The sequence below is a fragment of the Ursus americanus genome, chromosome 2 (genome assembly GCF_024610735.1).
Source record: "Ursus americanus isolate L20-20 chromosome 2, mUrsAme1.1.p, whole genome shotgun sequence".
Classification (NCBI taxonomy): Eukaryota; Metazoa; Chordata; class Mammalia; order Carnivora; family Ursidae; genus Ursus; species Ursus americanus.
The window spans coordinates 95720418-95736571 of NC_142128.1; the positions used below are offsets into that span (position 1 = coordinate 95720418).

Here is a 16154-nt window from a genome sequence, read left to right on the forward strand (position 1 = left end):
GCTCAGACTGAGAGAGAGCCCAGGGCTCCCGCCCGACCCAGGTGTCCTAAGGGAGCTACAAATCCCAAATGAGAGAACATGCCTTCCCGGGGAATAAATTCCAAGGGAACCAGACCGGTTTTCTGTCAAATAGTCTTATGCTCTGGCCAGACAAGAAGTGCCATTTTATAACATGATATTGTTCATTTTATTTCACAATTTTGGGTGTGCGAGAAAGATCACATTTTTATTCTGTAAATAGAATTGCATCCGTGTTGGGATTTCTTCTCCCTACCTTAGACTCTGCAGACGTACACTAGGTGTTGGCAGAGCAGAATGTGGGGGGCGGCTATCAAGGCTTTAAAAGAGAAAGTGCCCAGCAAAACTGCTCAGAGGTAAAGGAACCAACCGAGAGCCTCAGGAAGGCTGGTGCTCATGCCTTGCAGTTCCCTTCAGTGGTGAGGAACCAAAGCCAAATTCACACCTTGACAGTTGGTCTTGCCCCATGGGGTTATGGCTGGTGCTACCTCCCATTAAACCCAATAGTCTCCTGTCCGTAGCTTTTATTTGTCCGTAGCTATTGGTAGTGTACAGGATGGCTTTGGATAAAAATGGAACTTTTGTCTCGACAATCCCCAAATGCTTTTCCTGGGCTGTCTCTCACTCCCTCAGGGATGGCTCTTCACCCTAAAGGTAAGATTGGGTCTGGGCACAGAAGGGGAAGTGGGTAAAGTCCTTGATGCCCATTAAAGACTGGAGAGAAGAGGACAAATGACTTCCAGGAAGAGGGATGAAGAAGGCAGGAAGTATGGCGCCTCACAGACGAAGTAGCTCTAGTGGTGGCCACCAGGGGTGAGCCCGTGTTTGCACTCTTTCCTCTTCCCTTAGCCTCCCCAGTGTGGACGCTGCAAAGGAGTCCAGATGAAGCTGGAGTTGAAACCCAGCCCTCCAGGGACAGCACCCTACATCTTCAGAGCCCGGGAGATTCAGTGGGGCCTTGAGGCACCTCTAGTCAGCCTGTTACTCAGGGAACATAGGTTTATTTGGGGAGGGGGAGTTAATACTCAACATCCCCAGCTGTTCAGTTCTCACCCAATTTCTTCAGCACATACTCCGTCTCCAGCAAGTGGGTGCCCTCATCAGATCCTGACAGTCGCTGTCACCCCCTCCTGCCCCTCACTGTCTTGACGTCTCTCCATGAGAGGCAGACTGGGTCTGTTCATGGCCTTTGCAGCAACCCTGGAGCCTGAAGAAAGCCCCTCAGTCCCCAGTCCCCAGGTGCCCGATTTGCTGGCCCAACCTCAGGGGCATATTCTGGGTGAGTAGGTTTGGAATATCATACCTCTGATAATAAATTATCTTTACTCTCAAATTTCTTCCACATCTTCCTTCTCTTATACCTCCTTCTGGTATTGGATTCTCTCGCCGAAGTTCTCTCAATGTAAATACAGTCACAGAGAGAATTTGCTTTGGAATTAGGATCTTCTGGAAAGTGCTTGTAGGGGTCAACAACTTTTCCTGTGGACATTAAAATGATCTCCATTTACCGTATCTATCATTTAAATTAGACAGGATGCAGAGTTGGGGATATCACCTCAAAGAAACGTCACTATGAAGAGCAGAATAAGTGATATTATATATATCTCCTTCACTTGCATTTAGACACAGGGTTCTTTAAACTGTGTTATTTTTACTATAAAAGTAATAGAGGGCCATTGCCAAAGTTGGAAAATGCTGAAAATAATCATGAAGAATATAAAACTTACCCCAAGTCTTGTCATCCAGAGATAGCCACTGTTAACATTTTTGGTACAGTTTTGTTATTCTTTGCACATTCATATTTTAAAACTGTTAAATCTGAGTCAATTAAATGAGTACATATAGTTTTCATCTTTATTTTGTTTTCACTGAACAAATCATGAATAAACATTTACAGACATAAACACCTAAGTCTTTTTCCCGTTTTCGCTATTTTTAAGAAACAAGGCATTATTTCAAAACATTTACCCGTGAGATATTATTTCTAGTCATTAGGCTGTAACTATGCATAGAATCTGAGGATTAACATACACCTTGTGACTCATTCTTCTGTGAGACAGTGTACCTTAAAATGGGTGGAATTGGTAGGTGAGAGAAAAAACAAAAGATTGGCGGCCCACTGTTGACAGCTACAGGTGAAAAAATTAAGAACGGTTGTCCACAGATAATAAAACTGAGGCTGAGTTTGCTTATGTTCATGAGATTCTGATTACTACCACAATTACAGGAGAGATGCTGCTAATAAGCAAAGTTTTCAAAATTTTAAAGACATTCGTGCCATATTCATAGGATTCATGTAAAATAAAAAGGCATGAACAAAGGAGAATGAGCTTGGAGGACTAGAGTTTCTGACATCACTGTAATTTTTTGGTGTTATGGATATTCCCGGGAAACTTTTTGGATGCTGCTGGGGAATTCCTCTTTACTGGGCTTGGACATATCCTCCTATTACTCACAGGAAGCGAGCCTCCCTATAAAGGGGCTCCGGCAGGAGCAGCGCTCTGCTGTTCTTGGCTGACTTCACATCAGAACTGCTAAGCGGCACGAGACAGAAGCAGCAGCGACACAAACAGGAATCCCACGGGCACCAAAGCCACCACTTCACAGAACAGTAAGTGCAAAGAATCTTTACAAGGGTGGGCTTGAAACAGGATTGTCAATACGAATAGAGATGCAGAAAGCCTTTTGATAAAAGACCTCTGTGGGTTCTTGTTGTATCTGGACTCGTTAAACTCCGGCTTTTCTCTTTCACCCAAATGATGAAAATCTTACATTGTATGTATGTATTCTTTCTGGCCGACTTCCTTGAAACAAAGATGATGGCACTGTTATCCTTTACCTAAAATCTTATGGTGCTGCTGAAAACATCATCGTAGAAGGATCTCAGTGACCGGCTACCTCACATTTCTTTCTGTAACGAATTTTTCACTTTTCCCCCCAGAAAGACATTTCAAGACGGATCTTTTGATAAAAAGAGCCCTAGAAGTCATGATCGCTTCACAGCTTCTCCCTGCTCTCATTCTTGGTAAGTCAATGTCATTCATCAGACCAGGGTTTCTCGTCCTGGACACTAATGGCATTTCGGGCAGGATCATTCCTCCTCGTGGGGTCCCCAAGCATTGTAGGATGTCTAGCAGCATCTCTGGCCTCTCTGCACAATGTGTTCCACCCCGGGTTAGGGGCAATTTCCCTCTTTGTGTCTCAGCTTCCTAATGTGCAAAGTGTTGATCATAAGTCTCCTATTTCCCAGAGGCATTGCGAGGATCCAGTGTCGTGGAAAGGGCCTCAGACAGTGCTTGGTGGTGTGTATTAAGGGCTCCATAAGCTTAGTTATTCTGATTATTATCTACTGCAGTGGATATACTGATCGACTGTGGTGGGTGTGTGCAGGGAGCTCAACCACAAAAGATACGCACAATAAACGGTAGTTTCTCCATCTATACCCCTTCATACTTTGGAAAAGGTGAAAAAAATTCAGGTCATTCCAAAGGCCACTGGCTGAGGACTATAAAGCCATAAAAAGCCCATTTAATAGAGTCAAACTACAGCAGGACTAACCTTCCCATGCCTTTCACACTTTCCCCTTTAGCGCTTCTCCTGTTTAAAGAGAGTGGAGCCTGGTCGTACAATGCCTCCACAGAAACCATGACTTTTGACGAAGCTAGTGCTTACTGCCAGCAAAGGTACACGCATCTGGTCGCGATCCAAAACCAAGAAGAAATTAAATACCTGAACTCCGTGTTCAGTTATTCACCAACTTACTACTGGATCGGAATCAGAAAGGTCAATAAGCAGTGGACCTGGATAGGCACCCAGAAGCTTCTGACCGAGGAAGCCAAGAACTGGGCTCCCGGCGAACCAAACAATAAGCAAACCGATGAAGACTGTGTGGAGATCTACATCAAGAGAGACAAGGACACGGGCATGTGGAATGATGAGAGATGCGACAAAAAGAAGCTTGCCTTGTGTTACACAGGTATGGGGCTCGAGGCAGCCGTGGGAGGGGTTTCAGGCTGTGGGCATCTTGACAAATTGTTGACAGTATGCAAAACCTGGTCTCTACTATGGTAATGTTATGTTCTAAGAAATACGATTTTAAAACATTCTGTTTGGCAAACTTTATCTTTTCGCTTCTTTGCGTGAATGTAGGCAAGAACGCATGTATATATGTAGGTCAATACATATGTAGTGCATGCATGTTTTAGTCATTTATTCGTAGAAGGAAAACTATCTTTAGAGTTTGTGATAAAGGGAATTTTCTATTTTTGATGCCAGTGCGAGCTGTACCCCTGACACCCGCACATCAACATCAAGGTTTAACATAACTGAGCTTAAACCCCGGGGAGCACTTCCGTTAAAATCTCTGGCGGTCCCTATAATCGGTGACATCTCTGTCGCACACCATTGATCCTAAACCCAAGGGAACACCTTCTAAGCACAATGACGATCCTCCTCATTGTGTTTTCCGCAGCTGCTTGTACCCCTACATCCTGCAGCGGCCACGGTGAGTGTGTGGAGACCGTCAACAACTACACGTGTGAGTGCTACCCCGGCTTCAGTGGACTCAAGTGTGAGCAAGGTAGGTCCTCGTCTCACCTGTCCCTTCCCTTGGATTGGTAGTACCGTCCCGTGTCCCAGCTGGCTTGGATGTCAGGTGTGCATGTCCCCGCTTCCCTGGGGCATGTAGCATCTAGTGGGGCTTAAGAGCCGAGGCCATCACACCCTGGCTTCAAATCCCCAATTTACCACTATGACTTACGGCACCAGACCAGGTAGTTAAGCTCCCTGAGTGCCAGCTTTCTCCCTGTAAAATGAGGGCAATAATAGCATCAACCCCAGGGGTTAGGCCTATGTGAATGAATGCGTAGTGCCCGGCACAGAGGAAGCATTCAGTAACAATAGTCACAGTTTCCAGGGCGCTCTCCCTTTGTGCTGGGTGACACAGAGCGATCTGATGTGGTTTCTCCTTTCAGTTGTGACCTGTCAAGCGCAGGAAGACCCTGGGCATGGAAGCCTGGTTTGCACCCACCCGCTGGGGCACTTCAGCTACAATTCTTCCTGCTCTGTCAGCTGTGAACAGGGTTACCTCCCAAGCAGCACAGAGGCTACGCAGTGTACTTCCTCGGGGGACTGGAGCACTCCTCTTCCAGCCTGCAACGGTACGTCTGTCTCCGAATGCACACAACACTCTCTAACTCATCCTTCGTGACCTTGGGTTTTTTTTATCCAACTTATAACATTTTCAAAACTCTAGGGCAAGTTCTTTTGTTGTTTTTAATAAGACTTCTTCTCCCAGCCAATATGTGTGGCCAGTAGGCTGCCTGCTTGGTTTGAGAGAGGTTTGTAGAAAAACCACTGTGTTTGAGATGGGCGGTTCTGAGGCTCCGGTGACTTGTAAGAGAGTGCCCCCAGCGCTGGCGGCACACTCAGGGAATCTTCCCGACGTCTCCCGCTTGGCCTCTCTCGATGCAGCAGATGAATTGAAGATCATGGGAGTCGAGCTGTCCTGACAGCTCTTTTTCTCTCCTGGGCTTATCTTTCCAGGCTGGAGATGAAAACTTTTTGCCTCCAGGTCCTGCTGGGCTGACATAAATGAATGTCCTGTGTATGTCAGTATTTTTGTTATCACGACTCGTCATAAATCCTGATCGAGAATCTGGTTTTTTCTTTGTTTTTGCCTTATGTAAAGTAGATCAGAGACACGATGAGAGGTATGATAACATAGAACAGAGACGACTCAGCATAGTCAAAGTATAAATCAATCAGAGAAGATGAAAATATTAATTAAAAGCATAAAAGCTTTATAGGGTGTGTGCATGTCCCCAAGAATTAATTTAGAACGTTGGGATCACCATTTGAATGTTGCCTCCTTGCCCTGTTACAAATTTCAACTCACTAGGAAGTGAACATATCATTCTTCCGTAAAATTCATGGTGCTCTTTCAAATCCCCAGTGGTTGAGTGCAATGCTTTGACAAAGCCTGCCAATGGCACCATGGACTGTCTCGAAAGCTCTGGAAACTTCCCATGGAACACAACTTGTGCCTTTGAGTGTGAAGTAGGGTTTGAACTAATGGGACCCAAGCGCCTCCAGTGTACCTCATCTGGTGACTGGGACAACAAGGAGCCAACGTGTAAAGGTAGGGTTGCTCCATGTCAAGATTTACTGTAAACATTCTTTTTCTCAACCTGTACTTGAAGTGGTCAGGCCAGACCTGCTAATGTACATGGGTGCCTATGTTACAGCTGTGACGTGTGAGGCCATCGGCCATCCTCAGAATGGATCTGTGAGCTGTAGCCACGCCCCTGCTGGCGAGTTCACCTTCGGGACCTCCTGCAATTTTACCTGCGAGGAAGGCTTCCTGGTGCAGGGGCCAGCACAACTTGACTGCACCACACAAGGGACATGGAGTCAGCAAGTCCCAGTTTGTGAAGGTAAGCCCGAGAGCTTCTTCTTTACACACCCCCTTTCTTAAAGGGCAGCAATCTTCAAACTAGGGCAGTTAAAATGAAACCAGATGCCTACTTGGACTAGACTAATCAGATTTGGTGGGCAACATGCATCTTATGTTTTTGAGGTTCATATAAAAGAACCAGTACTTATCCAGAGAAAGGATTGTATGTACTAAGAGTGGATGCTTTCCTGGTTTCTTCACTGTGCTGTGCTAATATGGCTTTGCAGGCACCGGCATGAAGTAGGCTGAAGCCTTCATCTAAGGGAAAATCACACGAGAACACTTAAAAGTAGGATTATGAGAACATGACTTGATTTTAAAACTCTTGTAATACTTTTCTTCTGAAACTGCTCGTAACTAGCAGTGATGAGAATGTACCAAGTGTAGTGTCATATATGAAGACACCCTTCGTACATACATAAGCACTAAAATCTAACTCACTTTAAAGCAAGAGCAGTGATGTTGAAAACAAGCAGTTTTCATTACCATGTACTGGTATTTTTGTCGCCAAATATAGCACAGAACGATTTCCAGTGGTAAGAAGCCACAAGACCAAAACCAAACTGTAAAGCAGACACATTTTATGCACTGCCTTCTTACTTTCCTTTTGTGTTTTGGCATCATCTGTCAGCATCCAGGACCCATAATTTGCTCTCTGACTACATAAAATCTTTGTCTTGACTGTACTTTCTTTCAAATGACAGAACAGAGCTCAGGAACCACTGGTTCTATTAAAGGCTGTCCTTCACTCTCAATGAAGGGATTGGCATTCAAAGAAAACACAGTCCTCTTCCCAGTTGTCCATGGAGTAATGAAGAGTCTTGAGATCTCTGAGCATTGCTTTGTCCAAAATGAATGGGTGCATTCATCAAATGCTAAGGACTCTCCAGTTCCACTGTAATATTTTCTGACCATCATTTTGGTGTCTCAGCTTTTCAGTGCAAAGCTTTGTCCAGCCCAGAGAGAGGCTACATGAGTTGTCTTCCTAGTGCTTCTGGAAGCTTCCAAAGTGGGTCCAGCTGTGAGTTCTTCTGTGAGAAGGGATTTGTGTTGAAGGGATCCAAAAAACTCCAGTGTGGCCCCACAGGCGAATGGGACAGCGAGGAGCCCGCATGTGAAGGTAGTTTTTGTTCTATTTTAAGATAAAAACTGTTGAAGAGCTAGCGACTTGATTACATGAGAAAACTGTTGCTTTCTGACACAGACTTCTAATGCATTCACTCGTATCTTCCAGCTGTGAAATGTGATGCTGTCCGGCCGCTCCAGCACGGCTCGGTCAGGTGCGCCCATTCCTCTACTGGAGAATTCACCTACAGGTCGTCCTGTGCCTTCAGCTGTGAGGAAGGCTTTGAATTACATGGGTCAGCTCAGCTCGAGTGCACATCTCAGGGACAGTGGACACAGGATGTCCCCTCCTGCCAAGGTAGGACTGAATTTAGACTTTAAGGAGTTAGGTCAAATACTTTGTATGTGTCTGAAGCTAGATTGCCCCATGGGGCTCGACCCTAATTTCCTATATGCTGAAAACTAGGTAGTGTTCACAAGTTACATCTATGGATGACTTTTCAGCCAGTTTTAGGCATTTTCCAGGAGACTTTTGTTAACCTCTACCCATGTGCCTGTCATTTGCAGTGGTACAGTGTTCGAGTCTGGCAGTTTCTGGAAAGCTGAACATGAGCTGCAGCGGGGAGCCTATGTTTGGCGCTGTGTGTGCGTTTGTATGTCCTGAAGGATGGACACTCAATGGGTCGGCAACTCTGACGTGTGATGCGACAGGACACTGGTCTGGGATGCCGCCCACCTGTGAAGGTGAAGCACTGATTGGGGCTGGCTGTCTGGGGGACTAGACAGAGGAGGGGAAAGTACCGAACCATTCATTATGCTCAAACCAGAAAGTTCCCAAGGTTGAGAAGCTGGTGAATATTTAATTTTATGGCAGTAGGGAGAAAACAGAAGAGGTGACATGTGGATGGAACAGGTAGCATTCTAAATGGAAAAAGGGGGGCTAGAGATCCAAGTAGGGAAAAGGAAGACAAGTAAGGAAGAGAGCACGCGTGCAGTGTTGACTGAAGTGCAGTGGGTTCCGTGAAGAGCTTGGCAGGTTAGAGGTCTCCTGGCAGTGGCGGGAGACAAGCTGCCACAGGTGGTTTGGGCCCATCTCAGAGGCCTTTAGTACCTACCATGTCTCCTTCGTATGTATCGAAGTAGACAGCTCATCGGTGTGCAAAGGAAAGGGCAAATGGACAGAACAGAAAGACTTGAGATTCAGTTCCTTCTGTGACAGTTCTTCCCTCTCTGTTTCCCTAGCTCCCACTGAGTCCAACGCTCCCCTGGCAATCGGACTCACTGCTGCTGGGACCTCTCTCTTGACATTAGCCTCGTTTCTCCTCTGGCTCCTGAAACGCCTGCGGAAGAGAGGTAAGGGAGCTTGGAAGCATACTCCAAAAATGTTTTTGAAACACGTATTTATTTTTCTCATTGATGAGTCATGTTCTGTCTTGCACATGTAAACGGCAATTAGACTCGAGTTACTAGATAAACACTAATAAACAGTATAATTGAGCCGTGGTCTTAGAGTTTATAGTACAACTCCAAGTGGGAAGAGTTTTAGGAAATATCAGTGTTAGTTAACGGTGGACAGCTCCAAGGGATGCCGTCCACAGGGAATTCTGTGGCTCCCCTGGAAGTTGTGCAGTGAGGCTATAAGATTGTGCTCCCAGGAAATGGCTAAAAAGTTTCCAAAACATTTATTTGGAATACAGCCTTAAACGTGGGAGTATCTCCTGGGGACTCCGCAAACACATCTAGACACACTCACGGTTTGTTTGGCTCTCGGAATATTTAATTTTTTTTGGATTAAGTTCTGACATTTATAAAATGGGGAATCTCATATAAAATCTAGATTTGCAATGTCTCATGGAAAACGGGCAGATGAACTCGGCAAGCTGAGCCTGCCGCTGTCATTAGCATTAGGAAGCTGCCTGGCCCTTAGGGTGTCTGTGTGCTTTGCACGTTACCTCCATTGCCACCAAGCTGTGTTTGTGCTCTGATTATCACAGGGCCCTGAGGTGTGGAGCTTGCAGTCCCTGGTGAATGGAACCATATTGTTTCTGAATGTGATATGTCCTTGAAAGTCTTTCAGTGCAAATTAATGGTTTTCTTTTTCTTGCAGCAAAGAAATTTGTTCCTGCCAGGTAAGTTGCATTCTTGTCCAAAGCATGCCATTGAATGTTCTACACATTTTTCTCTGTAAACGTTGGAAAACAGGGCTTAATTTCGTGTTCTCGTGTATTCCACAGCAGCTGCCAAAGCCTTCAATCAGACGGATCCTTCCACATGCCTTTGTAGTCATTTTAAGTCCAAAAGAATCAGGTAAGACTTGAAATCCCATATGATTTTGAAAGAACATACCCTCTCTTCATGTTCTGTTGCTCCTTGAGCCCTCCAAACCTGCCAGTTTCCTGGGGGAGAATCACCACCTTCATGGTGTTTTATGGAAAGCTGTTTTATTTCTTTGTAGAAGGAGAGGAAAAGAACAAGATTTGGCCTTTGTAGAGTTCTTGCACTTTTGAAAGTTAATAATAATAATGATGATCGTTAACCCTAATGTGGCTCTTACTATCTTCTGGAAACAGTCCTAAGCTAGGAATTGTATGAGACAGGGACGATTGCTAGATTTCTTATCATACGGATGAAGAAAATGGGGCACAGACAAGTCACATAACGTGCCTAAAATCTCAAAACTAGTGAGCGCTGTAGCCAGAATTCAAACCCAGGCAGTGTGGTTCTAGAATCTTGTTTTTAGCCATTCTGCTCTGCTTTGCGAGAATTTGGAAGTGTCAAGTCCCGCCCCCCCCCTCCACCCGAATAGATTTTGTAAATTAATAGACTTTATTTTTTTTTTAGGCAGTTTTTAGGTTGACAAAAAAAGTGAGCAGAAACTAGAGTTCCAACATACCCCCTGACCCTCCTATGTCTTCTGTTATTAACAACTCGTGTTAGTGTGGCATTTTGTTACAATTGATGGGCCAGTAGAGGTATATTATTATTAACTGAAGTCCACAGTTTACATTAGGGTTCCCTCTTGGTGTCCTATATTCTATGGGTTTTGACAAGTATATAAGGACATGTATCCACCATTACAGTATCATAGAGAATAGTTTCACTGCCTTAACTATTATAGGATTTTGCTGTTCATGTTTGGACTCTCCAGGGACCGTGAACACAGTGGTCTGTTCCAGAAAGTGACTTTTGTTGTTTCTATTAATGCAGAATATTAAGTGTCCTGACGGCATGCATTCCTTGTTTGCAGGAACACAGGTACCTCCAGGGAAACAGAGCAATAATGGCAGAGACAGAAAGGGCTCCTTTGGTCTCTGGTGCTTCTCACCTCCCACATCCACCACCTTTACAGCTGGGAACATGGCACCCATGAAGACTTCAACGGTCCACACTCTAGTGGGGGAGGCCAGCCTGCCACCAGGAAGACTCAGGTTTCTCTCTCCCGCTCTCAGCATCTGGAAAGTGCTGGCTGATGGAGGAAAAGCATATTCTCTTCCAGACAAAAGTGAAGAGACTCTGGCTCTGGAATGTCAGAATTCCTGTTCTAACTCTCTCCCCTCTCACGGTGAGACCTCAGTGGAGAAACACAGTATTTTGTGGTATTGTTTCTTTCTTTTGCCCCTCACTGTGTCTCAACTACTGATTACATGGTTGCTGTCAGAGGGTGAATAATTCTCAGGAGTTTAAGGAAAACAACTTGGCCAAAGATATTCTATCACCAACGTGCGAAAAATGATGATTTTTTAATGCCCGCAGGTGCGTGCATGGGGAAATCCTACTTAATACTCTGTGTGAGGATTACTAAGCATAGTCTTAATCACTTTTATCCCTATGGGATTCAGTGCTTTATAAAGTGTTCTTAGAGATTGTGTTCTTTTATTTGCATTGACTAAAGTATAATCTTCCCTAATTCTTAATTCAGTATAAGTGTTGCAGGGACATGAAAATATGCGCACGTTAAGACTATGTCAGGGTGAAAGTTACTTATCTATGGGTTATTAACAGATTCTAATATTATATCTGTAGTAAATTTATTTCAAAAAAGGGCAAATGCTGTCCCCCAGTGATGTATAATGTTAACCAGCGTAAAGTCGTGACCGTTTTACTACAGTTGCTTTTAAAAACATGAGTAGTGGGACACCTGAGTGGCTCAGTCTGTTAAGTATCTGACTCTTGATCTCAGCTCAGGTCTTGGTCTCAGGGTCATGAGTTCAAGCTCCACATCGGGTTCCATGCTGGACGTGGAGCCTACTTAAAAAAATAAATGAAAACATGAGTAGCATCATGAAAGCAGAACCTGAATGGCCGGCACTTGCACACCGTCAGCTCTGTTTTCAGACATTTGTGGTTTTCCATGATGAAAAACTTCCATGAGGCCAAGCATTCTGATTTGAAAAAAGTGTAAATGCAAACAAATGAAGGTACACTTTTATGAATATCTTTGTTGAAAAAAACATGTAGGAATATGGATGTGCTTTGCATTTCTACGAAGATGTTTGTCAGATGCAATGCATCAAAGTACAGTTCTTGCATATTACATAAGATTTTAAAATTCATGGTAAGAGCTCACCATGTAAAGGATTTGTCCAGTGGATTTTTAAAAGTGAAGACTTTTAATATTTATTCCCTAATTGCGTTATTCTGTGTTCATGAAGAAAGGAGTCTGTATGAATGAGTGTTTATATTTATTTATAAGGGAGGTTAAAATTCCTAAGGAATCTCCAGTTATCTGTTGAATGTTGGCAATGAGAAACTCTTGGCCTGTCCATCGCCAGAGCTTCTCACTCCATCTTGCAAGAGAATCAAAACTCTCCCACACTTTCACTAATTTAACATATGTTGAAAAATCAAAGTTTTGGACAAGTTCTGGCTGCATGTTGGCCAAGGCAAGGCCAAAAGTAAACTGGAAGGAATGCTAAGGGTCAGAAGGTCAGAGATTTTGACAGGGCAAAAGAACTCTGGGAAATAAGGGAGGGGGAAATAACTATTGTGAGCAGGCTACCAAAGGAATGGATTATTATTATTTTCTCTGAAATTGCTCAAATGTTGTAAATATAAATATTTATATATACTGAATGGAAATAGCTGTGTGAAATGTAAATGTGGTCTGCATTTGGGTTTAATAAAGTATTTTAAATTATGATTTAAAATATTTTATAGTTTTTAAAATATGTATTTATTTAAGCTTATGCCATACCTATTTTGTATTTGACACGACAGTACAAAGTTTGATAATAAACATTTTATATTTAGTTCTGCATGTGGGTTCTTTCTTAAAATTTCTATTTTATTTTGATAAAAGTCATATTCCATAAAATTCACCCTTTTTAAGTGTACAGTCCAGTAGTTTTGGTATATTCATAAGATGTTTCGACCAACACCACAACAGAGTTTTGGCTATAATCAAGGGGATTTTGTTCTTCTCCTTACTCTCCCAAAGGCGCCAAATCCTTCCTATTAATAATTCTTGTAATAACCCTTAACCAGCTGTGTTCCATTCTCACCAGCAGCCTCAGAATAGATCCTTATCACAATCCCTGGATTACATGATAAAATCCCCATAAACTCCTTAGTCTCCAGGCTCTCAGTCTGCTGTTGGGAGGGACTATGACACAGCCCACAAGTCACACAACATCTAGTCTTGCCTGTCTCCCATCCTCATTTCACACCATGTCCCTTCAGGCATCGCAGTCCATCCACGTGGAGAGCTGTGTCTGCCCACTTTGGTGCCTTTGAACACATCGGTTTCCTTCACCTGGGGTTACCCACCTTCCCCCTCAAGAACCTCCCATTCTCTGCCTGATTGACTCTTACTCGGGTTTCAGGTTCTCTATTCAAATATCCCTTCATGGCCATTGACTCCTTAGAGTAAGTCACCCCTTTAATGCTCTCACAGCCCATATTTTTCTTCCTTCCTTTAATTCTAATTAACTAATTATTGTGTAATTGCTTAATATCTGTCTTTTCTGCTCGATTCTAAGTTCCTTAAGGGTAGGAGCAAATAACCTTATTCATTGCTGTGTTTCTAGAATGTAGCATATTCCTGATATGCCATAGATACTCTACAAACATTTTTTTAGTGAGTGAACAAATAAGTGGGCAAACAAAAGCAGATGGGCTCATGATAAGGAGCAGGACCACTTTTCTCAAAAGGAATGAGTTGTCTCAGAAGGCAAGGTTTAAAATCCCGTGATGGAGACAAGATAGGTTTGCCAATAGTACAGAACAGAATGGAAATAAAGAAGAAATAAAGGAGCTAGTTAATGGCCTGGAGGTTCAATGAGGTGCGATTGACAAGAGTTGCAATGAGATACTTGAGCATTAGATCTATGAGAATAGGCGACTGTGATTAAAGAGGGGGATGCTGGAGTATGTGACTTTTGAGTTGATACAGTTTGGGGGGATGTCAAGGTTGAGGCTGTGTCCAGGGGAGAAGGTCGTTCAAGCCGAGCGAAGGCGGAGGATGTTATTGGAGAACTGGGCACCCTGGCTGTGGGGTTACCGGTTGCTTTGTGAGACTGCGCATTCCTTCTACCCATGATAAACTCATGTTGGAAACTGCAGTGAACACAGTCTTGGTTGAAGCAATGAACAAGGAAGCCTTGCAGTCATCTGTGATGGGGGAGAGGCACAAGGGAAGGGCAGTGGTCCTGTTTGTGGACCTAAGGCTTCTTCTGTCAGTGGTACTCACTGACCCTTCCTTCAACCATCTCCTGGTGGGCAAATAGTCCTCCAGCATTGGTTTCAGTCTCTCTGGGGTTTTGTGATGGTTTATAATGCTCACCTACTAATTCTAGTTCTGCCCTTTGGGGACCACAGAATAGCAGAATAACCACTCTTCTCCGGATCACCCTTCAAGTGGCTGCTAACGTGTCCTGTGACCTTGCCTACCCCAAATCTTCTCTTTAGATTGAATATGCACTATTTTAAAAATTACTAATATTGAGGTGAAGTTTATGTAACATAAAGCAACAGTTTTAAAGTGAACGATTCAGAGGGGTATTTAGTACGTACGTAGTGTTGTGCAGTCACCACCTCTATCTAGTTAAAAATACTCTCATCAAAAGAAAACCCTATACTCATGAAGCAGTCAGTCCCCAAGCCTCTGTCCCCCCAGCCCCTGGCAACCACCAGTTTGTTTTCTGTCCCCATGGAGTTGCCTATTTTAGGTATTTCATATAAATGGGATCACATAACATCTGGCCTTTTGTGTCTGGCGTCTTTCACTAAGCATAATGCATTCAAGGTACATCCACATTATAGCATGTATCAGTACTTCGTTCCTTTTCATGGCTGAATCATATTCCATGGTAGAGATGAATGTGCACCAAATTTAAGCCAAATTTTTCACTGTATGTTCAAGAAAAAATGTTTTTAACAAATACAAAATCCATCGGTATGACTCAAAATCATCCATATGAAAAATGCTTTGAGAAAAGCAAAAAATCACAGCACTGGTGGACTCAGTGAGAGCAACTTAGTGAGGGGCTAAGTTGATGTGGTCTGGGTCCTCTAGAAATCTAACATGAGATAAGGACAGAATCTAAAATGTACAGAAAAGTGAAAAATTGAGTGTATATCTGACAATGTCACCAAATAACTCCTCCCCACCCCCACCCCCACCCAAAACCCAACTTTGGATGGACCCATGGTCTCTCCTTCTCTTGGACAAGGGCCTGTGTAGACAGGTTGCAAGTCTGGAGCCTGAATGTAGTTTTGGCTGGAAGCCAGATGACCTAAACCAGCTTTCTGAAGAAAACCCTGGATCTTGGTTTTCAAAGAAGAATGAGAATGTCCAACAAACCAGTAGAACAACAAAGATATTCAACAAAATAATGAGACTAAAACAAAAAAAAGAAGATAAAATCTTTCCTTAAAAAAGAAAAGAACATTTGCATTTATGACCGAAAAGGGATTTATTTATTCACTTATTCAATTGGCATTTATTGAATGCTGGACCTACTGCCTCTGCAAATATACAGGATTAATATTCTGAAAACTCTTCTGCATATAAGTTTAAATTTCTAGGTGGATTATAATAACTTGTTTAAATATATAGCTGAACTTACAAAAAAGAATGGAAATCTCTGAGAACAAAAACAATTAGGAAGCAGGTGCCTGACCATGTAGGATTTTGTGAGCCACCGTAAGGACTTTAGATGTCGCTCTGTGTGGCATGAGAAGCCACTGGAGGATCTGACTTGTGTTCTCTCATGCTGCTTATTTTTCTCCTCTCTGCCATCCATTCTCAGGCATCCCTGCCCTGGGTCCCAGAGGCTAAGCCCTGCAGACTGCATCACTGGCGGGCTGATTTCTGATTGGTTTGACTAATAAGAGGCTTGGACAGGAGATCAAAGAACAAGAGGAGAGAGTGGCCAGGATATGTTTTACGCAACCTGTCCCTGCACAGGTGTTCTCTCTAGAAGCAGCTGTATCTCTCCTCCACTACAACTCCTGATGGGCGGCTTCTCCTTTAGGTTTGCAATTCTCATTGGATTCTGATAACACCATCTCCTCTCTTGAATCTTCAGCCCTGGGGATACAGCTGTTCCTGCTACTGCCAACCTCTGGATGCCTCACCCTTTCTTGTTTGTTTTCTTAGCCTTGCCCAGCGTATGCA

General features: G+C 43.6%; 1 protein-coding gene across 1 annotated transcript; it reads left to right on the top strand.

Annotated features, from left to right (window-relative positions):
- Positions 1-2530: 2530 nt before the first annotated feature.
- Positions 2531-12754, top strand: SELE (selectin E). The gene is made up of 14 exons (XM_045797682.2): positions 2531-2629; positions 2960-3043; positions 3608-3994; positions 4490-4597; positions 4992-5177; positions 5972-6157; positions 6264-6452; positions 7404-7592; positions 7707-7895; positions 8105-8281; positions 8780-8890; positions 9645-9666; positions 9772-9844; positions 10785-12754. Exons 2-13 carry the CDS (start codon positions 3007-3009, stop codon positions 9818-9820), a joined length of 1830 nt encoding a protein of 609 aa, XP_045653638.2. The 5' UTR covers positions 2531-2629; positions 2960-3006; the 3' UTR covers positions 9821-9844; positions 10785-12754.
- Positions 12755-16154: the final 3400 nt, after the last annotated feature.

Excerpts from the sequence above, each read along its gene's own strand:
- SELE (XM_045797682.2), top strand. The coding sequence starts at position 3,007 with ATGATCGCTTCACAGCTTCTCCCTGCTCTCATTCTTG. Across the intron at positions 6,158-6,263 it reads CAAGGAGCCAACGTGTAAAG|CTGTGACGTGTGAGGCCATC; the intron begins GTAGGGTTGCTC and ends CCTATGTTACAG. Across the intron at positions 7,896-8,104 it reads GGATGTCCCCTCCTGCCAAG|TGGTACAGTGTTCGAGTCTG; the intron begins GTAGGACTGAAT and ends TGTCATTTGCAG.